This window comes from Echinops telfairi, unplaced genomic scaffold (assembly GCF_000313985.2).
Source record: "Echinops telfairi isolate 266 unplaced genomic scaffold, ASM31398v2 ScPeMD7_7424;HRSCAF=8462, whole genome shotgun sequence".
NCBI classification, from domain to species: domain Eukaryota; kingdom Metazoa; phylum Chordata; class Mammalia; order Afrosoricida; family Tenrecidae; genus Echinops; species Echinops telfairi.
Window position 1 is genome coordinate 41,586,609 of NW_022111324.1, and position 27,239 is coordinate 41,613,847.

Sequence of the window (27,239 nt, forward strand, 5' to 3'; positions counted from 1 at the left end):
GCTTAAGAATTAGCAGTGAGGGATGAGGTCCTTCCAAAATCCTTACATCATGATGAATGACAATCTATTCTATTTCATTCAACAACATGCTACTAGGCAGCTATCTATTATGGGCTTAGTGGTTTGCTGGAAACAAACCAGGATTTGTGCTTTCAAGAGATGGCCTGGCCATCTGGGTCAACTGGACTCGAACGAACCCATGTACGCGATCATTAGTTATTCAACTTCCCCTGTGACTCAGAGCAGAAAGCTGGGAACAATAGGCACAGATGAGTTGTTTGAGCTGCTGGCTGAAGTGGGTTTAGAGAAGGAAGTAAATAAAATTGAATGGTCACAAAACAATTGGGCAACTGTGGCAATAGAAATTTATGCCATGAAGCTCGGGAGCCTTTACAAAGATAGAGACTAAACGGAAGTTATCACTAACTGGGGGTGCAGCTGCCCTCAGCTCATCATACGAAGGGCTTCTCTTTACATTCTTCCTGAATGCCAGCTCCCCTCAATTAATGGCCATTTTGTTCTTGAATTTCTAAAGATATTTGTTGTATAGTCAATATCCATTTTATTTTCTAGTTTTCTAATCTAGTTCTAAGGAGAAAATTCAAGGAGAAAAATTCTTCATGTGATAAGCTTTTTAAAATGTTAAAATGGAGTTTTCTATTGTTGCCCTATGAATTTTCAATTTCAAAGCGCACATACACTTACTTTGTGTGCTTCGATTCAAGCCTGCAGAGTTGTCGCTTGTGCTTGACTACATTTTATAATGTGCTAGTTTGGGATTTCCATGACATATACATATTACAGAAATCACACACAAACATTGGAATCAAGGATGTCACTATGAGGACTAAGATGCGCCTGACCCAGGCCACCATATTATTTTCCACTGTCCCATATTCATGTGAAAGTTAGACAATAAGTCAGGAAGCCTGAAAGCGAACGAATGCATTGGAATCATGGTATTGGTGAAGAACAGTAAACGTGCCGCGGACTGCCCGGCACAAACAGAGCACAGCCAGGATGCTCTACAAGTGAGGACGGCGAGACTTCATCTCACAGGCATTGGACGTATTCTTAGGAAAGACCAGTCCCTGGAAAAGGCCAGCATGCTAGGTAAAGTGGAAGGTCAGTGCAACAGAGAATGAGCCTCAATGTGAGGCACTGACCCAGTGGCTGCCGTGGTGGGAGCAAACAGAGCCCTTGGGAGGGAGGATGGTGCAGGCCAGGCAGTGTTACACTGTTGTAGAAAGAGTCACTGCAGGTCGGTGCTCATTTGAATGCAATGTGACCCTATAGGACAGAACAGAGGAGACCCTATAGGACAGAACAGAGGAGACCCTATAGGACAGAACAGAGGAGACCCATAGGCGTTATAAAAGCCCCATCTCAGCTGCCTTTCCGGTCAGCAGGGTTCAAATCCCAGTCAGTCACTGCGGTGGAATTATCACAGAGCTTTGTTTTGGTGTGTGCGTACCTGTTTCTTCATCTATAATTAGGGGACTAGTTATAGTACCGCTCCACACACACTGGGAACGTGTAGCTCAGGCATCTTTCTTAAGTTCTGTGGGCGACTCTAATAAAAAGCTAGGTTCACAAGACACAGGGCTAGTAGAAATCTAAGATTTCTTGTGGTATTTTATGATTTCTATACTCCAAACAAACATGACTTCAAGTGAAGTTAGATAAATAGGAATAATTTCTGGGTCTCAAATGATGTGGCAGCTGCTATGAACAGAGGAGTTTCTCAGTACATATTAAATGACGAGTTCTAAGAAGGCACTCACTTCTATTTTACATAGAGATAAATAAAGCGTTGAGGAATTTGCAGGCCCAAATCAATGGTTGAAGCTGGGGAAGGTTTTCATGTGCTTGGAACCTTTCACAACGCACTATCATATTTTCCGTATACAGCCAAACTTTTTTTGACAGGTTAGGCACCTCAGTCTCTTCAGCTATAGGTAAGAAAATCCTCAGAATTTCTACATAATAACACTGAATAATTTTTCCTTTCATCTATACATAAAAAATGCAACTGTTTGTTTCTGCAACAAAATTACTAAGAAATGACCTCATACACAGCCACTGAGAGGTATTAAGACTAATCACCTGGGGAAGTGGCAGGCTAAGTGTTAAAAATACAAATCGCTAAGTTAGCTGAGTTCTAGGCTGGCCAGGGTAACGGTCTTTGCTCCTGTGGAAATATGGACCATTCAGCAGACTCCTCTCAGGAAGTCTGCACCCAGACAGAGAAGATGTGCCTGTCTCATGAGGAGCTGCACCTTCATTCTTGGTGGAGTCCACACAGTTGCTGGATAAGAAGCTCCTAACTTCAAGGGCCCGGGTGCTGCTCCTCTATTCTAGGGGCTTCAAAAACGTTGTGGAAGTCTGGAATTAAAAGATCATATAAATTGTCACCAACCTGTTGAAGGCCGCTTGTACTAGACTGTATTTCATGCTCTGTCCTCAAAGCTTCTTTAAATGAGGGGCACGAAACAGAATTGCTTGACTTGGATAGTCCCGTGTTGTTCCAAATAGTGACACTCCTAATATTTTAGTCTTTTCTTATGATTTTAGAAACGAATAAAATCAGTTGATTACACGCCCAAGAAGATACCGCTCACACAGGCCAGCCAAAAAAGACCGAAGGAGATATGAGACAATTCTAAAGGAGGAGTCGCCAACATGGAAAAGTTTTTATTGTGATCAATTTTATTTTATAACTGCACTGTTGGGGCACTTTATGGCAATGTGGATCAATATTTATTTGCATATATTTTTTACATTCCCAAAGCAATACTTGTATACACAGTGTCCGTCCCAATAGTAGTCAGAGTTGGAGATGATTCACACTGTAGCCTCAAGGGTGCAAGAACAATCAACCGAATCTCAATGCTCAGGAGGTTTTCACAGATATCTTTTCCATGTCTAGCATAAAGCAGTGACACAGTTTCTAGTCCTACACAAATACTGAAAAACATGACCTTAAGGCATCTGCCAGAAACGACTGCATATTTATATTAACTAAATTACACACACACAAAATATTGCACAAAATCCTATTATTTTCCAAATAAAATATACTCTGTCTAAATGCACGCAATTCCCAATGTACTGACCAAATCAAAAAGGTTAACTGGTTTGCTTAAAACATACACTAATGATATTAATGGGTTTGGTAGGGGAAAGCTGTCAATACTGACATCTATTTCCTATACTAAGAAATGCTTTGGGGAGATATGATTTGGGAATTCATTTTGCATTCTCAGACTCATTCTGATTTACAGCTGTCTACTCAAATGCCAAATTAAAAGCAATCAGAACATTTATTGCAGAAAATCAGCAACCTTTACCTGAAAACCCAAGATTTCTACAAGAGTGTGAAGGTCAGATGATTATGATAATATTGTTTTCTCTTCTTGATTAGAAATTTACTTCTTCACCTTATTTAAGAAACAGCAGTCATCAGCGTTCTTGGGTCTTATTATTTGACTGTAAGTGCAGAACCCTAACAACATACTGTCACAGAGTTTTGATTTTAAAAGAGGTGAGAGGCCTATTTCTGGAGGGTGTTGCTACCAAGGTAGGAATTGGGTTTCCAAACAACATGCGTCCACACGCGGTTATCCCTAAGCTGGATAAACTGGTCCTACGTGTTGGAAGGGAGCATCAGTCCATTTTTTGGTTACAAAGTGGAGGAGCAGAACAGTGACAGGGAATCAGATCAACGACACACATTTGCTAAAAAGAGTCTCTGGGTCTATCCCTTAAAAGTGGCTACCTTCGGTAGCAGCTCATTAGACTTGGCAGAATAACGGAGAAAGTAAGTTACTGAAATTACAAACAATACGATGACTCTGTACTTGCAGCATGCTTTAGATTAAGCAGCTATTAAAAGAAACTTATTGGTTTTTGTTATTTAGATTCTCAGAATAATTACTTCTAGGAAAACTATTAGTTTTTTATTATTAACATCATCATCAGTATTATTAACAGAGGTCTGAAATTCATTTTAATTGGTTCCTTGAGAACAGGGACAATCTCAACTTTTCACTCCCGCACATTCTCAGTTACCATAGTACCGTGCATATGACTGGTACAGAGATTTGATAAATACTTTCTAAATAAATGAGTTATTAATTTATCTTAATCAGAAAACTAATCGTGCAATATTTTGGTGCTTTTCTAAAATAGGTAGCCAACAAAATATAAAATCCAACAATATTTTATAGAACAACAGCTTCTAAATGCCCACACTGCTCCTCTTTATCCCTGAAATGCCACGGGCACAAGATCTAAGGGCAAAGGGGTAAAGGCAAAAGTAGAATTTGGAGAGAATTAGAACTCAGTTTTAGAAGCTATATAAAAGACTGTGTACCCAAACCCAAAGTCTTCTTCTTTTATCTAATCCTGATATATAACAGGTGTTGCTTCTTTGAAGAAAAACAAAAACAAAAACTTTTTTCCAGTAAAATAATGGGGAATATTACAAATATTTGGTTTAGTTGCAATAGAAAATATGAACAGTAGAAAATGAACAACATTTTGATTTCAGAACTCACCTCAGTATTACTTCATTTTCCCGATATCCACCATAATACTGGAAAGGCTAGCTTAAGAGCAGACTTAGCATATTCAACACTCAATGGCCTACACTACCAAGAATAGTTGCTACTGACCTTCAACAATAACATGTAGAGTTTTTCATTCTAATCTTTAAAAATAACAGCTAATTGTTTATGTGAGAATAAGGCACAGGTCACTTTAAAATATCTTGAGACAAATATGTTACTTGTTAAGGGCTAATTATGCCCCAAACAATAGTCATCCAGCCAAATGTTTTGTAAGGGGGCTGAAAGATAACACTTGCCCCCCAAGACTTATATTTCTGAGGGCGTAGTGTTTATAAACGGACTAAAATTCAAGTATGGCCGATGTTATTTCATAGATCTCATTCTTTAAACTACCAAATCTGAAGCAAAAACTCATTCAAAAATTCCCATCAGAAGGCTGTAGGTTCTTAATACAAATTATGAAGAAATATTTGCTAGGAGTTCACTGGTGTGAATTTTTTTCCTTCTCACTTAACAGAGTTTTTCTGACATATGGTCTTTACTATGTATTTCACCAAAGTAAACCAGAATTTTGTAATGAGCAGTTAACAGCAGAATTGGACAGGAACCAAGAGTTTTAAAAAAATGAGTAAACTTGCTTTTCCTTAGTATATGTAAAGCCCATCCTTATAAGGAAAACAAGGCTTGTTTTCCTTACAAACCAGGAATAGCTATCTGTGCCAAATAAAAATATCCATTTAGCTTTTGGATATTTGTTTTAAAAACAACAATAACTTGGTGTTTTTTTTTAAGGGTTTTAAAGACTGGCCTGGTTACAACATTTATAAAGGTATGTTTTTAAACAAACGGTTTTCCATGATTTTTTCAACTAAAAATTATAAAGTCCTGATAGATTTTTTTGAATGATCTCTCAAACATCTTTTCTCAGAAGAGATTTTTTAAAAAGCTATCATCCGTGATTGGCAATGTATAGAGGAGAGATAAACTGAGTACACCAATAATAATTATGTGGAACATCGCTGCCCCTCTCAATTACATGTCAATCTTTAGCCTATCATGAAGCACAGCACCTGGCAGGGCTTGGTTTGGCTTTTCTCGACGCAATCACTGCATGATTCCTTCTCCGAGGAAAGCTAAAGGTTTGAAGTGAATTTCAGGGCAGAAGAGATGAATCTCCTGTACAGAAGAATTCCAAGCAGTTGATGTACCTGTTGTCCTAAACGGGGCTGGGGAAGCACGACCACTTGCTGTGGAAGTGTGGCCTTTACATAGGGACTGCCCGCCGAGGAGCCCACTACAGAAAAGAGATGAAAAGAGGAACCTTCCAGTGGGAACCCTGACAAGCACCACCTACCTCAGTCTGCGTAAGAGAGCCAACAGCAACATGCATGATTCATGTTAGTATGTGCCAGTGAAATGATGAAAGTAATTTTGTAATTTTCCTCCTAAAAACATGTAAGCCCAGTCCAATCACAAGAAAAACATAGAAAAATTCCAACAGAAGGACATCCTATGTTACACCCACCCAGTGCTCCTCAAAATGATTAAGGTCATCAAAAACTAGGAGCCTCTGAGAAAAGACCAGTCAACCCACTGAAATCAAGCCCACTGCTCCGGAGTCGATTCTGAGTTTTGCGATCTTATACAGCACAGACCTATGGTTCACAGCTCAGTGGTTAGCCCGCTGCACCACTGGTGTTCGTGAGGAGCCTAAGAAGACGCACAAGGACATGCAATGTGGTGTCCTCGATGGGACCACTGAGCAGAAAGACGAAAGGAAATCTGAAGAATGTAAGGAACTTTAGTTAACATAACGCATCGAGACAGGTTCACTACTTTTAACAAATGTACCACACGAAGGTGTCAAGACTACAGGATACCGTGTGTGTGTGTGTGTGTGTGTGTGTGTGTGTGTGTGTGTGTGTGTTGGCAGTGGGGGGAGGGGAGGGGAAATATAATACAGAAACTTTCTGCACTACTTTCATTTTCTGTACATCTGAAATGTCTAAGAATATAACTTATTTTAAGAGGAGAACTTGAGATAAGGGTATGAAGCCTGGTGATAGAGAATTATTAAAGAGGGAAAGAAGACATGACTTTCTTATGGTCATTTATATTACATTTGGAGGAGGGGACTCCTGGTTGGTAAAAGCATAGAGAGAGACTGGGAAACATTTAAAGTGTCTCATTTGTAAACACAACAACCCACTTCACATTGTGATGCAGTGCATCCTCCAGTCACTGAGCGAAAGCTAAGTGTGTACCTTGAGGATGGGGGAAAGCATGGCTGCAGCGTCCTTCTGTAAATAAACTCAATATTTCTACAAGAGAGCTTTTCAACTATGAAAAGGTGAAGTTTGACCTTGATTCCAAAGTAGAAAAAGTCATTATTGCTCTGTAGAACACTAACAACTTATCTTTCAAAAACTTACATGTAAGTCCATAAATTATTTAAGGATACCTAATTAATAAAGGCTTAAGGTTAAGGCAATTAGTGGGTCAACAGTTTCAGGCTAGTTTTGATATCTTAATGAGTTCATGCTCAACCAGATTAGCAGAGTAGCTAACAGCTATGTGCAGGGGTTATATATGCATACTTAGTTTAAATAAGATGAATGGCATTAAGCACCAAATACTGGAAAGTCATATGTTCAATGCATACCTCAATGTACATACAAACTTGTACCTGATTGAAGAGAGTTGTAGAAGATTTAGCTTTACATTTAAAAATCAATGGATACCATCTGTCCACAACAAGAACAAGTAGAAATGTATGCTCCACATGAAAATAAGTCTTAAATAGTATTAAGTGTTATCATTCCTACATTTCTGTTTATTACACAGCTTACATGGAATTCTAGACTGTCTCCAGAGACGTCTGGAGGCAAGTGGCTGATTTAAGCTTGGTTTCCACTTCTGTTTTCTTCTGAAATGTTGAAACCTTGTTGGAAAGCCGATGCCATGTGACATAACGACACTACTTCGTGAAGCAGTCCGATGTCTTCTGAGGGCTCTTTGGCTTCCTTCCCGTCTTTTTCCCAAGGCACAGACGTAGATGGCCTTGGCCCCGGGCTCGGTGTAAGCAGATCGTCTGAAATCTGGCTTAGTGTTTCTCTCGGGTCGGGCTTTCCTTGATCCGTCTGAGAAGCCTCTTGGGGAGCTAGCGGGAAGCCCAGGCCTGGAGCTGAAGTTGGCTTTTCCACTGGCCGAGGGCCGCTCACAGGGCCCGGGCTGAGGGCTTTTTCACTATTTTCCTCCTTCAGGATAAACAGTGACTCTGTGAAGCCACCTGAGGAAACCCGCTTCCTGGGAGATGGAGGCAGATGTTTGCCATGGAGGGCGCTGTCGTCCTGGCCAAGGTTCCACTCCACTTGGTCGCCCGAAGCACCACAAAGCAGGGACAGATTATTCTCACTGGGAGCATTGGATTTGTTCTGGAAGAAGAAACAAGTGCAACATTTTGATTAAAATGCTAGCATTGATTTAGCACTATTTCCTTTCTCCATTTTGAAATCAAAGTTAATGTCTGTCAAGACTGGGACCTTGGAGAGCCACCCAGAGCAGCTCATTCCAACCCCGTCCTAAACGGCCCTCTGGAAAGGACTAAGGAGAATGGGCTTTGGTTCGCATCTCCTTGGAATTCTGACCGGGAAAATTCCCACTCGGCATTGTTATATAACCAATGTTATGTGATGAGTTGTTAGATAATCAATGCCAAGTGTAGGAGTCAAGTATGAACAAGGCTGTCATTGCTCATGAGTTGTCTCTTGGGGTTCACAAAGTATTCATTTGCTCCATTTTGAAACACTGAAATGGGGAAAAAAGTTGGAAATAAATACATTTATGGAAATAGTTTATGAAGACTCGAGATAGAAAACAAGTTGGAAACTTGTGTCTTACAAATAAATTCCATAGAGAAGACAACTACAAAATTAGATTATAAGAAACAATGGCTTGACAGAAAATTTTCAATGAATAGTAAAAACCACCAGGATGAGATACATGGAATGGAGAATGATGTGGTTTGGTGACTAAAATAATTCTTAGTGATTAAATGTTAAGATCTTTTTTGAAGTGTTGACATTACCTATTAGGGGTTAAATGTTTCCTTATAACTAAAGTTAAAAGATCCGGCAGGCACAGGAGAGGCAACAATGTGTTCATTTAATTGCATAAGTGGGAAAATCAACTAACCGTAGGTTTGTAATCAATATCATCCATTGATCTAAAGAAATCCAGGCTCCTTGCAGCTGCGAGCTTTCCTTGGTCTGAGCTGTGGGTGCTCAGTGTGTCCAGGATCTCACCCAGCAAGTCCATTTCCCCTGCGTGAGGAGCCTGGATTCTGGCTTCCACCGAGTCATCGCTTTCATAAAGGTAAGTAGACGCCTCCTCGCCGTCTTCCGAAGACAGCCTGAAGAAAGACAAAGCGCGTGAGAGCAGCTGCAGAGCCACATCAGCCGCACTGAGGAACCTCCCCTTGAATGCTGTCCATTAGTGAGACAGCTCGGAAACCGAACGGGTTTCACAACAAAATCAATACCTGATCCCTAGACAAATTCTTTAAAGCAATGCACATATTAATTACATACCACAAGTTTTGAGCACATCCAACAACAAGGAAAGGTTCATGGTACCTTATCAATCTGGAAGAACGGCAGGGCTTTTTCCCTGAACTGAATTCTGTGGACTTGAGGCCTTCCCTCAACTAGATTCCGCACTGGGGAAGCTTGCTGCAGCTGCAGCTTCACTTTACATGGTATTAGATGGTTTTCCTCTCATTTATTTTTCATGTATTTTAGAGAAGAATGCATACATTATTTTACATAGGCAGAGATATGCTGATTGGAAGGGAAAGCATTTCTATTTTATCATACTTAAATACCTTAAAAGTGCCAAAATGCTACGTATACTATTATTCTTTTTATCCTTATTTCGTATTAAGTTTTTTTTAAACTTTGTATTAAGTTTGTTCTCTGGATACATATTTATCCCTCTTCCCATTCTGCTTGGTTCAAGGGACCATGATCATTGTTGCTGGTATCTGACCAGGCCCCTCCAGCAGGAAAGGAGCAAACTAATTAGGGAGGCTTCCTGTGCCCTCGATGCCATTCCAGTGATTTCTCTAAGACGTGCTGCTGCCAGCGGTAGCACCGTGTTTCATGCCTCTGGCTTTCCCTCTCCCAAGTTAAATTCTTCACGATGCTGCAAAACGCATCGGCTATTCTGTGAGACTGCAGGAGCTTTGATTTAACTCTGGGATGTGCAGCCTTCAAAGTGCCGCCTGTCATCCGAGATGCTCTGGCGGTGTCCCCGCACAAGCCCGCATTTACTTGCTTGCTCTTTCCATGTCCTCGTCGTCGTCGTCGCACAGGGCGCTGTCAAGGCTCCTCAGAGGCCTTGTTAAGCGAGCCTAGAGGAGGTGAATAGACAATGGGCATTAACAGTTTAAGAAGTTCCTTTAGTAAATTGTAAAGAAACGATTTTATTAGGAACACTTTTAAAAGCAATACACATTCAGGACATTTCAAGACTACCCAATAACTTTCAAAACCAGGGCAGGAGGAAGGAGAGAAAAATCACTTAATATTTATTTCAACATTTATTAGCTCTTCAAACTAATAGGAAGTAAACCCCATTATGTTTAATTTATATATATATATGCCACCACACAGTTTTAGCACTGCCTGATTTAAGAATACTTGACTTATATCATACCTACTCTCCCAGTTTCAACCATGTATTTGTCTATCATTTCTTGTATCAACCATCTGCATTCTCCCCAACCACAAGAATTTTATCCCAAGACTCTCTAATGGAGAAACAAGAGGTCTTCTTTTTAAATTGACCAGATGATTTTGATATATTGGACATGGTTCAATCCATCATAGCTATTTTGAGTTTCGAATTCTCCCATCTTTAAATTATATAATGACTACATTATTTTTTAAATACCTTTAAAAACATCGTAGTGCTCAAAGTAAAATCCATTCTCTTTAACACTTTAAAGATGTCTGTGCACTCGATTTACCCAATAAAATGCAAAGTGTCATTTGAGTCATCGACTGCTGCCTCCATGAGTATTGCCTGTGGATTCAAGCACGATGAAATCTTTGACAACTTCCATCTCCTCTCTGCGTATCATTCTGTTCAGGAGGTTTTCAGTATCTGACAATGTCTCACTGATCTTCACACGCTTTCCAGTAGTTAAGTCCTCAGAAGTGAACACCTATTCCTTCTGTGTAGTCTATTCCTAGTCTCAAAGCTTTGCTAAATCCTGTTCATCTTTGGGTAACTCTGCTGGTGTCCGAAATACCAGTGGCACAGCTTTATAGCAGCACACAAGTCGACAAACTGACAGGTGGGAATTTGCATATGTTTTTAAAGTTTTTTTAAAAAATGAGTGGTTTTTAAAAATTGGCCCCATCTTTGTCTAGTGGTAGCACTTTGATCTGTTAGACACGACCTCAGAAATCTTTGATAAACCCGCTTCTTGTGTTTGACACAATGCCTCCCTTCGACTTAAACGTTCTCTGTACTGGACCTACAATAAGTCACTTCCCTAAAAGCCCTGGTTCTGGTAAGTGGAAAATGGATTAAACATGGGGTGGGGGTGGAGGTTTTTATAAATTATCAAGGGTTCATGAGGGAGGGAGAGTACGTGAGGGGGAAAATGAGGAACTGATATCAAGGACTCAAGTAGAAAGAAAATGCTTTGAGAATGATGTGCTTGACACAAATGAATGAACGTATGGATTGTGATAAGAGCTGTAAGAGCCCCCAATAAAATGATTTTTTTTTAAAAAAGGATCTCATCAGCAGCAAGAGCCAGGAGCGAAGCTGCAGAGCTCGTCCTCTGGGCCTATCACCCCTTTGCAGTGCAGCTCGAGGATGCGGCAGACAGCGATCACAGCAGAGGAGCAGCAGCAGCAGAACCCAGACCATGGGACCGTGAGCGCGTGCAGCGGGCTTATGCGTGGGGCACCTCTGAGCAGGGAGTTGGGCTTGTTGGCCCACAGAGCTTGATGCCTTTGGGTTGGATCTTATCGTGGCATCAGACGCCACTTTAGGTATTTATTAACGGACCTCAAAGATCGTCGTAACATGTTCTGATAAACAACTTAACCTGAGCATTTCTCACTGGCATGATAACTTGTTAAATTGCTTAATAGATACTTTAATCATGGGGGGGGTGGGGTGGAGAAAATGGATTTAACAGCCAACATCTGGGTGCTCTGGTTGCTAATGACTACAGCAGCCCATCCTTTTGCATGAACAGCGGCAAACCTGAATTTGGATGCTTCAACCATGACATCACTGGACATCTGTCTTCCAATTTGGATCTCCCAATTTAGAACACTATTTTATTGTATTATATGCATAAATCATAAACAGATCCACGGAACCTATAGAAATGGATCCCTATGCCTTTACCCACTCTATGTCACTTCTGGCGAGTGATTAAAAGGAAGGATGGTTATAGACAAATAAGCCCTGGGAACCCATACCTGGAATGCAGAGTGAATTTCCCTATATGTATATTAGTCAGGCATCCATTTGGGATCTATGGTTCTGTTGTGGTCACTGCACTGGAACCAACCTGATAGCACCAAACAATGGTTGCAATCTCATTTTGTGGCTGTTACGTGGTGTCGAGTGGGTTTCAACTCATAGCGACCCAATATACCACAGAATGAAACACTTTGTAGTCTTGTGCCATGTTTGTGCCCACAGTTGCAGCTACAGTGTCAATCCATCTTGTCAAAGGCCTTCCTCTTTTACGCTACCCCTCCCAGTTTACCAAACGTGATGTCCCTTGTCAGGGACTGTCTCTCTTGACAGCCTGTCCAAAGTACATGAGGCAAAGTTACATACAGCCAACATGCTACTAAGGAGCATTCCGACCGCACTCCTTCCAAGACATTTGTTTGGTCTTTGGCAGTCCATGGTACTTGTGATATACTTGGCCCATACCATAATTCAAATACATTATTTCTGCATTCTTGCTTATTCAATGTCCAACTTTCCCATGCATGAGGCAACTGAAAATAGCATGACTTGGAAGAGACCGACCTGAGCCCTTAGAGTACCATCCTGTGTTTCAACACTTAGCAGGATGCTATGAGCCAGAATCAACTCGATGGCAAATGGTAGAGCTGGCACCACTATAAATTTAAAGTGTGTGGGCTAAATAGAAATGTGAAATGAGCTAGGAACATAGGCATCACTTAAAATAGTATTACTGTGGGAAATACATAATACATATCACCGAGACCCCTCAAATTCACACGATTTCACACAACACTTTGTTTCTAAAGACAAAAATCACTGCTATTAAACTGAGCTCTGCATGTGCTGGGCCGTATGCCAGCTAGGGGTCTCATGTTTAACTTTTGGCTCAAGATAATAAAACAAAACAAGAATAAAATTATGATGGGTCTGAGACTTTCTGTTAATGCCTTTTAAAACATGAGTGCCTATTCAAAAATGAATCCAGGTGGGTTAGGCAATAAATAAACAGCTTCATATGTAGATTTGTAGAATACTTGCTAAGAGTTTTCACTTGCACACAGGGCTAAGTGCTGGGAACCCTAAGCTGAGTAAGATCTAGGTTCTGCCAGTGAGCAGTTCAGAACTGAATGGCCGCACAGGAACTCTGCAGGCAGATGGAGAGAAGTGCCAAGGTCGGGCCAAGATCCCACAGTTCATCAAGACTAAGGACTAATAAACAGGACGAATGTCTTCCTCTTGTACCTTGTCTTCTCGTTTTCTCCCACAAAAGCTGTTTTTATATTCTATAGCTGCCTGCATACAGTTTCCCAGTTAAGTTTTGTTGTTGTTGCTGCTAACCTAATTTCCACTTTTATGAAGTTACTATGCTCTCCACCTAAATCATGATGATTTAAGCATCACAAGTTCATTTAATTTTATTTTCATATTCTTTAGTTAGCCGAGCGGAGTCCTAGGGTGGCACAAATTATTAAGTATCCAGCTACTAGCCAAAGGTTTATGGTTCAAATCTCCCATGAGGTTCCTCAGAAGCCAGGCCTGGCGACTTGCTGATGAAAGGTCAAAGCCGTGGGGACCCTGAAGAGCTCTATGCTGCACAGCTGAGCCATTGTGAGTTGGAATAAACTTGATGCCAACGATCAGCAAGTTGCTAAGCAGACCTCTATTCGTTTTCACTAGAGACAAAGTTAAGCCCTCAATACGAAAGATTAACACATAAGCTCCACAATGGTTCAAATCTATCAGGGATCATGGAGACACGGCAGGACTGGGCAAAGTGCCCTCCGGCTGCACATGAGGTTGCCAGTGCCACCTGATGACGAAGAGCAGCGGCTCCCACACAGACTCGGATGGAAAGAGAAGTGAACTGAATTAATGTGCTGCTTCCCTTTCTATGTGTCAACCTGTGTGCTGTCTACACTCCTAATGCACAGACGTAGAAATTATTCAAATATCTGACATACAATTATTGAATATATACACCAAGCTACATTATGAACTGCGATTGGAATGTGCATGAAATAATGTCTATATATACAGCAACATACACGTCAACTGCTGAATGACTTGACCTTACATATTCTGTTGAGGTCACACACAAAAATAATAAAGAAAAATAAAAGGCAGAAAATAATGCAGCTTATCAAACAAAAGGCACCATCAACTTTTGAGGTCGTCTGAGCCCACATCCTCTTTATGTGATGGTTACTCTGAGGGAGAGTACATTCCGAAGAACAAAGGCTTCTTTCCACCAGGCCCAGAATATACAACACGGGGCGGGGGCGGGGAACTACCTAGTCACAGTTGTTAGAAATAGCAGTCTTTTAGAAGTACTTGGGAGCAATAGCTTAGATGGCAGGATAGATACCACTCCAGGACCTTTGCACAAGCGGCTCCTCTATGTCCTGCTCCCACCCCTACCGTCTGCGTCCGCTCCAACACTACCACACCGTCGGCCTGCCTGCGAGTGCTCCCTAGTGTCTCAGGCCTTGGTCTCACACGGGAGCAGGTGCATCTGCCGATGTCCCTCTCCCTGGTTTTCTCCCGGTTTCTCATGAACTGGCTCAAAGGTGCTCCTTTTCAGGAAATACTCCCTCTTTTACCAATCGTGTGTGTGCGCGCACGCGCGCGCGCGCACACGCGTGTTTCTAACTCGAAGGTACACACATCTGCCAAGGTATTCACCACACTGTATTGTGATTATGGTTCAATGCCGCACCCTGGGTGGCTCAGTGGGCTCAAGAGAGCAGGCACCGTGTTCACTTCTCTCCAGACCCTCAGAACCTAGCTCAGGGTGGGTGGGGTGCATACTAGTTTAAGGAAAACTGTCAAAGTGTTTGAAAAGAGCAAAAAGATTCCTGGGGTTCCAGTCAGTGGAATTCTGGATATTGTGCAGCAGTCCCTGAGGAGATGCCTGGCTCTACAGTGCTGTGCACTTTCCAGTGTCCTTAACCATGCTGCTGTGATATAAACGGGCAAATTGAGCAACCGAGGCCTTACCTCAAATGGCAGGGATGACAAGTCACTATGATAGAACAAAGGTTGGCGGGGCGTATAAATCACAGCCCACAAAAGCCTGCTAGGAAAACTGGCTGGTGGCTTCCAGGTTGTCTGCCTGCCTGCTATGGTCCCACGTGCCAGGGGCTGCTGGTTGTTTGCTGCTAGGAGCCATCGAGTTGGTTCCAGCGCATAGCAGTCCTTTCTTAGAAAGTCAGGAATCTTAGAAAATTTGGAGAATCCCAAGGAAAATTATCGTTAAACGTTTAGTGGAAAGTTTTCTTGTATTTCACTTGCTCGTCTCCAGATAGCTAATAACAAGAGACTTTTATAAATCCAACCCACGAAGCCAATTGTGTGAGAAGTCAATTTTGTGGCCTTAGCTGGTCAATACAGCATGGCTCTCAATTTGCAAAGCAAACTCAAGCAAGCTTCTCTGGCTGAGTAACATTCATGCTGCCCTAATGTAAACAATCAGGGCAAACCTCGTGAGAAAAGCCTTTAAAAAAGTGCAGAAAATATCTAAGATTATTATAATCACAGGAAGGACCAACAGGAAAACTATAAAGGGCTTCAAAGTACACACACACACACACACACACACACACACACACACACACGCCAGGTGTCCTCTCCCTGGAAGGCTGCCAACATGGCTGAGACCTGTGTCTTGCAGAGAGTCCCTAAGCACTGTGCAGCTCTGTAGAGACAGAAGTTAGTGAGGAGGTGGGGGGCGGGGGAGTGGGAACATGAGCGACTGATATTAATGCAAATGCTCCAGGACAATAGAGAGGCAAGTAAATGTGGCCCAGTGAAGGTGCAATTAAGATGCTGTTAATACGGACTGCTTTGGGATCTGCTAGCATATTCATTTTCGTATCCCTGGCTGTCTCTGTACCAGCTCTTCGGATTATCCTTTATGCTACTATTACATTAACCCTACTTAATTAACAAAATGAAGAAGGTAAGTCATAATTTTACCCCTTTATATAAAAACATCCTTTACAGCACGTAGTCAATGTGTGTTGACTAAATTAATGTTTGGTTTCTGCCCAGTTATTATTAAATGTTCTTTAATAATAAGAAAATACAGGATGCCAAAAGGAAAGAATTATAGTAATTGGCATAAGAAATGTCAGGGTCTACAAGGCAGAGAAAGACATTTTACCTACTCACTCATGCATTCAACAATGGTCTTAGCGATGCCTTGTACGTGCCAGTGTTGAATGGTCTATGTGATATGGCATCATGATGACCAAGGATGGACAGGGCAAGGCATCTTGCCCTCCGGAGATGAGATTTACTCGAAGTAGATTTACTCATCCTACACTGAGGCAGACAACTACAAATGTTGTGCTAAAGCACGGTTGCTCTAAAGCCATGGTTCTCAACCTTCCTAATGCCGCCACCCTTTAATGCAGTTCCTCCGGTTGTGATGACACCCCAATGATAAAATCATTTTCGTTGCTACTTCATAACTATCATGTTGCTACTGTTGAATCAGATGACCCTTGTGAAAGGGCCATTTGACCCCTCAAAGGGGTCATGACCCATAGGTTGAGAACCGCTACTCTAAAAGCACTGAACAGGAATTTGATCTGGTAGGGGAGGTCAAGGCGGGATTGGTGTCAGATCCCTGAAAGATGTTTGGGCTGAGCTCTCAAAGGTTAGCAGGTGTTAAGAGATGATGAGAAGAGAGCCTGTGGTAGGAAGGTCAGTGCAAACACAAGGAATCGCAAAACAAGGTTATTGGGCACCTTAACCCTGTGTACCTACCAAGGATCCTAGCCCACAGGGTTAAGGTGCCCAATAACCTTGCAGTTACACTTTTGATCACTAGATGGCAGACATACACTAAAACCCACTCCCATCCAGCAGATTTCAACTCAGGGACCTGTATAGGGCTTCTGAGGCTGAGAATAGTGAGAAGCAGATGAGACCTCCTCTTTCTCTTTGAGAGTGGCAGCTGGGTTTGAACCATCACCTTGTGGTTAGCAGTTAAGTGCATGATTCACAGTGCAACCAGATATATACGCAAAGAAAGCAAAACACTGGGTAAATTTAAAGGACTACCAAGAGGTGGGAGATCTATCAGGAGAAAATGGGTGATGAAACTGGGGTGGTGGATAAACGGGGCTTAGACCTTAGATTTGCAATATATGATAAGGGAGAACACAGCAACCAATGTAATTGTCCCTCTACTCCACCACATCGGTTCATATTCCCTGAGAATCTACTAAAAGCTACCACTGCATGCTCCCTAAAAACACACCAGCCTGTGTGATCATGAGGTGTCAATGGGATCTGGTATCTGGTATAAAAAGATCCCAAACAATTATATCGATGTGAATGAGGGGGTTGGAGTGGAGATCCAAAGCTCATATGAAGACAATTGGACATCCCCCCACATAGGGTACAGGGAAGGAGTGACTCAACAAGGGTGCAGCACAGCACCCACGAAACACACATCATTCTGCTAGTTCCTGAATACTTCCTCCCCATCACTGCCATGAGCCAGTTCTACCTTATTAGACTGCAGTACACACATTGGTACAGATAAGAGCTCTCAACACATGGAATTCAGGACAGATAAACTCTCAAGAACAGTAGTGAGAGTAGCAACATCCTGAGGGTAGGAGGATGGTGGGGGTCAGGGGGTCAGAGAAGGGGGAGGATGGGGGAATCCATTATGAGATTGGATCCATAGCCTATCCCCCAGGGGGACAAATAACAGAAATGTGGGTGAAGGGAGACAACAGACAGTGTAAGACACGAAATAAGAATAATAATACATAATTGATTAAGGATTCACGACAGTGTGGAGGGAGGGGAATAAAGAGGAGCTGATACCAAGAGCTCAAGTAGTAAGAAAATATTTTGGAAATGTTGATGGCAACATGTGTACAAGAGTGCTTAATACAACTGAATGATGGATTCTTATAAGATTTGTAAGAGTCCCCCAATAAAATGATTAATAAAAAGGTGGCAGAACCACACCCTTTCCTTAAGTTTTCCTTAGGTTTTTAACATCTTTTTATTCCACAAACATCTGTTAAGCACCTGCTGCATACATACTACAGTCTCCCACCCTGTGAGGCAGCAAAAGATACATGAAAAGGTTACCTAAATGTGCAATATAACCTAAAAATATTATTTAGAAATGCCAAATGACATTAAAAACAAAATAGTTATAGATAAAAACGTTGAAATCTCTTATTCTTCATTATATAATTGATCAGAAGCTTTCGAATCAGAGATGAAAACTTAGGCCAATGAGCATCAGTCTCACAATTAAGGTTAAATTAGAGTTTTCAGGCTAATGATATTAACGATAAGTCACATTCTCTAATTCATAGGCTCCCAAATTCCTGGCCTGCTGCCCCCTTTTCAGAAAAGAATTACTCAGTGTCCCCTGGAAATCAAGTGCTTTTGTACCAGAGCCCATGATCCAAGATCAAGTGCAGCTATCTGCTTTGTAGGATGACCACTCCCCCATCCCGGCTCGTTCCAGCACCCTCAGGGGGTGGTATCTCCCACTGTTGGAAACACTGCTCTAATTAATGATGAATTTTGGAAATAAATAAGATGGTAAAGAAGTGTCCAAAGTGTAGAGAACGGATGCAGTCACATCACTGTTGCTGAATGATTTCCAACTCATGGCGACCACGCAGGACAGGGCAGACCTGCCCCGTGGGGCAGTCGTCTTCGCGGAAGCAGAGCATGTGCTTCGCCCACGAGCTGCGAGTGAGTTCCCATTGCCAGCTCTTTGGTCAGTAGCCTGCCACTTAACCACTGTGCCACCAGGGTGCCCCATAGCTACCCCAGCACCAGTCACTTCACAGCTTATAGATGTCTGTGCAAATCAGTGTCGATGGTTATTAGGACTTAGACTCTAAACTACACAGAAGAAAACCATTTTATACATGCAAAAACAAACATGTGCATACTCCACATTATTCAAATCTAAATAATTCAAAACGAGGCAGGGGACTACATGCTATACATCATCAATTGGACTAGGCATTAAACACATAAAATTGTAAAATAAACGTTTGTTTCCATGGCAAGAGCAAGATGAAAAGTCCACAACTGGTGCACTGAAATTCATGAAAAGAGCACTTATATATCAAGGGATGCTTGTCGTGCACATGTAAAAATGTTAGGTTGTAGTATTAAATAAAATAATAAATAATTGACGCTGATGGAGGGTGAGGGGCCCAGCCCCCACCCGCTGCTACTCCTACGAGTTTAGTAATACTACTTCTGGGTTCAGTAATGCACAATTGTACGGTTGAGATATATAAGCATTATATTAAAGTCATCGAGAGCATGAGAGATAATACAATAATACAGTCAGGCATGATACATAGCAATAGCAACATTGCTCACCTCAGCCCAGCTTGGTGGTCCACATGGAGAGGGGGAAGGGAAGGAGGGAAAGGGAACAAGGGAGAGGGGAGTGACCAGGGAGTGAGCAGCAAAGAGCTCAGGGTCAGAGACGAGGGAGAAGTCCTGCTGACTCACACCTATATACCTTTTGGGGGCAATCCAGCCCACTAATTACAGGTAAAGACATACGTCACAGGAAGGGGCTGCACTATAGGTTACACAGCAATGAGAGGGTGGTCTAGGGGTTGGTCTCTGGGTCTCCATAGGAACATTATCAGTAGGGTGCAAACCCCTCCTACAGGAGCCTGTCCATTGTCCCCAGAGGCAGGGAGCAGGCCCACCCCTGTGGAGGGATGAGACAGCAGTCTGGCAACTGATTCCCTCAGGGGAGGGAATGCCTGCGCATCTGACCTCCTCCCACATTAGGTTAATGCCAAAGAAAGTCTATCGGTGTGGAATGAAATTTTTTAGATAAATACCCTGTGAGAGAAGCCGACCCTACAGCTAGCTGTTGAATGAAATAAAGTAAAAACAAAAACAAACTTACTGCCAGCAAGTTAATGCCGACTCATAGTGACCCTGTAGGACAGGGTGGGTTTGGCTCAGTGGGTTTCCGAGATTGTAACTCTTCACTAGAGTAGAAAGCCCTGTGTTTCTCCTGTGGAGTGGTTGTTGGTTTTGAACTGCTGACCTAAGAGCATTTTATGAAAAAGAGAAACTACAAGAAAGCATAATTCATAAAGTGACAGAATTAAGAGGTTTCAAGTTATATAACTACCGTATATGTTTGAAAAGACTTCAAGGCATACAAAGACTACAAGAGGCAAGGTAAATGCTTTCTTTGTTTTCATTACAATGGTTTCCCCAAGGTCCATAAAGCAGAAGGACCCAGCTGGTCTTTCCCAGGTGGTATAGTGGGGACAGCATAGGGCTGCTAGCCACAAGACTGGTAGTTCAAATCCAATCTCTGCTCAGAGAGAGAGGCTGTCTACTCCCATAAACATGTGCAATGTTGGAAACCCAAAGAGTTTTCCTCTGTCCTACCGGGTTGCTATGAGTCAGAATTCACTCCACAGCAATAGGAACAGCAGTAGCAATGCACAAGGAACCTGCTAATCTTGCAGTTACTCTTTTGATCACTAGATGGCAGGCATACACTAATAAGGTACAAGGTGGGTGGGTGAGAATTCCAAGTGGATTTTTAAGGGGATGAGGTATAAAACAAAGAATAAAAGCAGATAAACTGGAATGTAAATTTCTAAATTCATAAAATGTAGATGCTCCTAATATATGAAGTAGGTGCAGTCTGTGCTTTAGTCCCCATTTTAAAGTTGAGGCAGCTGATATCCAGAAGTACTGCTTTGCTTACCCAAAGTCTACAGCAAACTCTGACCTTAGGCATTTTTGAAGCTAATGCAGAACATAACTGCATGGAATGATATGACAAAAAATTAAATAAACTGTTACTGAATAGAATTACAATGACAACACCTTAGAAATCCATGCGAGTTTATAATTTGAAAAGAGGTTTAAAAAATACAAGTGCTGTAATTCTGACTCATGGTGTGACTGAACCACAGTCAACTGGTCTCACCTGGTGCATTAGATGCTTATTTACTGCACCTCAGGTACTGCGCCTCATGTACTGTATCTCGTATACCATACCTCATGGACTGCACCCGTGTACTGCACCCTGTGTACTGCGCCCTGTGTACTGTGCCATGTGTACGGTGCCTCATGTACTGTATCTCGTGTACTATACCTCATGGACTGCGCCCCGTGTACTGTACCTTATTTCATTTCGGCACTCACTTTACCACAAATGTTGAAGATTTTCCCCAATTTACACATTCAGGAGCCAAGTTACTTAAGCAGGCCAAGATGAGACAACTAGCGACAAAGTTGTCTACTACCCAGGTGCATTGCCCCCACCATCAGAGCTGATATTGTTGTAAGTACGTAGAGAAGTCAGTCTTCAGGGACCCAGGAGAAATATACCCAAAGATAAGCTTGATAACGATTTTCTAGAAATGACACATTTTAATCTCCTTTTTAAATGGGTGGTAACTGCAGAATGCTCAACGCACTGCCATCCAGTTGAAGCCCAGTACTTACAGTACAGGGTAGAAATACCCCTGTGGGTTTCTGAGGCTGTAACTTTTCAGGAGTAGAAAGTCCTTTCTCCTGAGAAGCAGCTGGTGGTTTTGAACTGCTGGTCTTGGGGCTCACAGTCCAATATGTAACCACTATGCAGAAAGCCAGAGAGAGCTAATGCTGCAAAGGTAGATGCTCTAGCAGGCTAAGAGATTGATCCCCTTTGTTACATATATTTAAAACCAACTTTCCAGTCAGGGCAAGATTAACAATGCATGTATTTGGTGAAGTCTGATGAAGTTGGGTGATGAAGACGTGATTTTATTAGCCTAAGGAGACAGATTCTATGCGAGCACCAAAGTTATTATTCTTGAGCGGTTGATGCTAAGGTGAGCCTAGGGCAGAAGGAAGACTTTGCAGTGGCCTAGACACTGCTGAGAACTTCTCACTACTTCTTGGGACACAGTGGTTTTGTGTTCTTTTCTGCTTTGTTCACTTTATTGTCCTCCAACCCCTCAGCTGTCACCTGATATATGTAAAATATCACACCACACTTTAGATATGTTACTGTCTCACCACGGCCTTGGGACGAAGAAACAGATCTTTTCCTTTATTTTCTTCTAAATCCTCTTGGCTGCAACAGTGGGCTCCAACTAGGAACAACTGTGCGGATGGAGCAGTTCATTCTATTGCACAGAGGGTCGCTATGGGTCGGAACCAACTCAAGGGCACCTGACAACAACAGTCACAACGTCTTCCTCAGTTCAGGGCGCAGAAAGCTGGAAGAAACTGCTGCTCCCAGATATAGCGTCTGGGGTCTTAAAAGCTTGAAGGTAAACAAGCGGCCATCTAGCTCAGAAGCAACAAAGCCCACATGGAACAACATATCAACCTGTGTGATCACGGGGTGTCGAATGGATCACTGAAGACAAATGGGTGCATAAACAAATGTGGTGAAGAAAGCTGATGGTGCCCGGCTATCAAAAAGTATAGCGTCTGGGGTCTTAAAGGCTTGAAGGTAATCAAGCGGCCATCAAGCTCAGAAGCAACAAAGCCCACATGGAAGAAGCACACCAGCCTATGCAACCACGAGGTGTCGAAGGGATCAGGTGTAAGGCATCATCAGAACAAAGGATCTTACCATAGTGAATGATGGGGGGAGTGCGGAGTGGAGATCCAAAGCCCATTAGTAGGCCACTGGAGATCCCCTTGCAGAGGGGTCTGGGGGAGGAGATGAGCCAGTCACGGTGCGATGTAACAATGATGAGAAATACAACCTTCCTCTAGTTCCTAAAGGTTTCCTCCCCGCTCCCACTACCATGACTCGAATTCTATCTTGCAAGACTGGCTAGACCGGGGGAGGTACACTGGTACAGATGGGAACTGAAAATACAGGGAATCCAGGACGGATGAGCCCTATAGGACCAGTGGTGTGAGTGGCAAAACAGGGAGGGTAAAGGGAGAATGGGTAGGGAAGAGGGAACCGATTATATGGAACTGTGTGTGACCTCCTCCCTGGGGGACAGACAACCAAAAAGTGGATGAAGGGAGACGTCGGACAGGGCAAGATATGACAAAATACCCATTTATAAACTATCAAGGGCTCATGCGGGAGGGGGGAGTGGGGAGGGAGGGGAAAAAATGAGGACCTAATGTCGGGGGTTTAAATGGAGAGAAAATGCGCTTTACATAATTGATATGTGTATGGATTGGGATAACAGTTGTATGAGCCCCTAATAAAATGTTAAAAAAAAAAGAAAAGAAACTGCTGCTCCCATCTCAACAGTGGGGGAAAGCGGGGCCATCGGAGAAAGAACTGTTTTCATTGCCTCTATCAGAGAACATAGTTGTAGGCAACCAAGTAAACTGAATTCCCTAAAGTCATGCGCCTCTGGGAGGGATGGGACACAGGCTTGCTTTCACATGTGGCAAAGCACAGGCAAAGAAGTGGCCACTATACCAGCAGGTACGGAATCTGCTAAAGTTTTACGTACTTCTTAGGGTAAGTAATGTGTTTGTTAGGAATAGCTGGGGTGCCCAGACACCGGTGGGAGGGGGAGGGGGGAGCTGCAATCATCTGTGAGCTCTTTTCTACAGATAAAATCCTCTCTATTTAATCCATCAGCCAACACCCCACCCACCTACCCCAACCCCCGCTGAGCGTAGGAGAATGGTTGGAGGCAGGGTGAGAGACGGAAAGGAGGCCCTCTTGTGGGTACAGATTCTCAGGAGGTAACAGGCACAATGCCTATGCATTTTCTAGAACATTCACTCATATGAAGCAAACTCTCACTTCCAAGACGATTAGAGGACAGGTGGAAGTAAAGTCCATCTGCTTCCAAGCTAGTAAGAAATCCCTCTGCCAAATGCAGAATCCAAAACCCACTGACGCTTGGAGAGAGGTGGAAGCAAGAACCCTATGCCTAAGAAGGGCAGAAGATCCTCTCAGATACTGGAACGCAACTGCCACTAAGCCAAGGTCGACTCTCACTTGGGGCTTGGGTGCCCAAGTCCAAGCGCAGGTTCCCACACTGAAGTCCCAACAGGCATTTCCACCAAGCCCCAGATCATCACGTTTCCCCAGAAAGCCTGGGAAAGAATGCTACACTTGAAGTCTCTGGCTCCTTCTGAACTGCCAATTGAATGCAAAAGTCTTTCATAAGAGTAATGCAAATGAACCCTTATACTGAACATATATTATAAAATTCATTTTGGCAAAATATTGCATCAAACTCATCCCAGAAACATTCTACTGTAAAACCCATTTTTAAAATACATATTTATATAAAGCCTTCCCAATGGTGACACTCTACCAGGCATTGTAAAAGACTATCCCTGAAGTCTGCTAACAGGTGGGAAGAAGGTTGAGTAGTCACAGTTCTCATAAGTCACCAGTATATCCTTATACAGAGGAGCCTTGGTGGTGTAGTGGTTATGCTTTCGGCTGTGATCTACGTGGTCAACAGTTTGAGCCCACCAATACCTCGGCAGGAGAAACTCTCTCAGTTACCATCTCGGAAACCCACAAGGAGGTCACTTGAGTCCACATGGACTCAATGGCAGTGAGTTATTTACTTAAATTACAATTGTGATGTTAACCAATTTCTAAGGACTGCTCATGTAATCATTATGTTACTGTGAATATTTAACATACAGTTCCATTTTACCAAAGCTTCACAGTAACTTTTCAGGGCTGAGAGAATATTGATCCGTACAAACACAAAAGGTTTAATAAGGCTATGGAAAACTTTCTCAAACTAACTAACTAATCCTTTGATAAATGGCAAGCTATTTACAATTTCACTTTTTCTGACAGGGCCTCAATATTTCAACATTAAAAAAAGGGTTCTTAATGCAAAATGAATCCACTGTATTTTCAATAAAACATAGAACTTGGTTCCCTTTGCTAACTGATGTGGAAATGACTTTTCTAGCTGGAATACACAGTTGTCATTATCAATGAGAAGAATCAGATGATTTCTAATCACCTTCATCTGTTATGTTTCCATAAAGCATGTAACTAATGTATACAAATATACATTATGTATACTAATTATACAAATATCTGTGAAATAATTGGAGCTGGATTTTATTTCTTGGATTTACCATCACAGCATATGAGGGGGATAACGTGCCTGTGACAATCCTGCAACAATGGTGACCTAACTTCAAGCACATGTTTAGAAAGACATGCAGGCTGCACAGGTAGATGTGGGAGGGAAACTCAAAACACACTGCCCCAAACACAAAGATATGACGGGATAGTTGCATGTGTGTATTGCTCTCTGCTGCGGGTACATCCCTAAATGTGGCAGAGCATACAGCAAGCAGAGTTATGAATACTTCTAGACATAATAACACTTGAGGGAATGAGTCATTGGGCCTGGAGGATCAAGGCCATCCTGTTGGGAAACAACAGGCGTACGTCTACTGGCCTAAGGTAGTTCCCAAGGACAAGATTCTACATCCCACTTAGATAAATAACAACTGGAGTTTTAAATGCTCATAAGCAGCCAAATAATATACATACAGTAGTGTCTTCTGTCCAGAGGAAAGAAGAGAGACCAAAATCTAAAAACACACAGAAACAAAGAGTCCAATGGACTAGTGGACCATGCAGGCATCAGTCTCCAAACCCGAGACCAGGAAAACTAGATGGTGCCTGGCTGCCACCACCAACTGCTCTGAAAAGGATCCCATTAGAAGGTCTTAGACAGAGAGGGGGAGAAACGTGGATCAACATTTAGAATCATAAAAAAGACCAGGCTTACTGGTCAGAAAATGACAGAAAGGCACCCAGACCTTTAGGTCTGGGGCTGAAATCACTTCTATGGTAGAATAATCAACATTTGAGATTTAAAGAGTAGCATTTACAGAAGGGTTAGGAAAGAAAGAGGAAAAGAAAAAGGAAACAGAGGCAGGAAGTAGGATAAATGATGACATACATCACAGGGACTGAAATTGATGAGTTGACACAAAAGGTATATGATTGTTGAATGTAAAACTGATGACCTGCCTTTCAAGCCCTCACCTAATTTACAATAATAATAAAAATAATAAATGTGTGTATGCACATATAGAGAGTTTCAAAGTAGTTTCTGAACTGGATATAGCCAAGATGCTTAAAATAAATAGCAATTAAGTGAAGCCAAGCACAAAAGGACAAGTACAACATGAGTCCGCTGATGTAAGCTTTAAAAAAAATGCAAGAGGGGCACAGGGAAAAAGCTACTAGTTTACAAACATTTCTGGGGTGAGCACCAGGTAATATGGCAGGTGCCAGACCAAATCCAGGGATACATATGGTAGCCAACTAAAAAGGAGGGGAAGAAAGGAAAACAAGCAAACAAACAAATAAATAAATGGGTAGCAGGGACACAGGGCACTAACCCACACAAGGGGAGGGTATTGTTTATATCTCCAGAGGGAAAGGGGGACCAGACTTCAACCCAGTGCTCCAAGATGTGAAGGCAACATACCTGCATTGAGTAGGGAACTAGTGGAGAGGTGTGAGGGGCTGGTCCCAATCCCAACTACGTGGACACCTGCCCCTCTCCCCAGAACAATTTATTTCAGAGGACAGCACTGAATCTGCAGCTCCAGGAAAGGGACATGTCTGATCAGAGCACATGGGAGCAAATGAAGGGGGAGGAAGAGAGTGTGGAGCATATCCTGGACCACCAAGCCTTCAGGATGATATTCCCGCTCAGACCAGCCAATCCACAGAGAAGACCACATGGTCGGCCCCACATGACATCCCTCACTGACCCATAGCCCTACAGGGGACAACACTGGAGACACAGTGTGGGAACTGCGCCCGATCTGATCCCACCACACCGAGGCAAAATACTAAGGGCACGGAACAGAACATCAAGGGGAACAGAGCAACGAAGTCCTCAGGGAATACCAAAAATGGACTCTGAGGTCAGGGCTTGGCACCCCAACAGACTCAACTGGAAAACCACCCTAAAGGCCAACAAACAGTTCTTGAACTAACTACAAGCTTTTCTTTATTGTTTTTGTGTTTTGTTTTTTGTCATTGGTTTGTTGTGGCTTTGTTTTATTTTGTTGCTTGGGGTTGCTCTGTCTTGTTTGTGTGCAGGTTATTATCTCCACAGGTCTGTCTAAATAAGATAGGCTGGATGAACAATATGGAGGAGAAGACAACGGGACTGACAGTTC

General features: G+C 42.5%; 1 protein-coding gene across 1 annotated transcript in view; it reads right to left on the bottom strand.

The window, feature by feature from the left end:
* Nucleotides 1-2,688: 2,688 nt before the first annotated feature.
* The window catches only part of DENND1B (DENN domain containing 1B), a 224,582-nt gene continuing 200,031 nt past the window's right edge, over nucleotides 2,689-27,239 (bottom strand). Inside the window, exons 20-22 of the mRNA XM_045298174.1 lie at nucleotides 9,902-9,981; nucleotides 8,766-8,982; nucleotides 2,689-8,005 (exon numbers count right to left, since the gene is read on the bottom strand). Of these exons, the coding sequence (XP_045154109.1) occupies nucleotides 7,469-8,005; nucleotides 8,766-8,982; nucleotides 9,902-9,981 (834 nt within the window). The 3' untranslated portion in view covers nucleotides 2,689-7,468. The remainder of the gene's footprint in view (nucleotides 8,006-8,765; nucleotides 8,983-9,901; nucleotides 9,982-27,239) is intronic.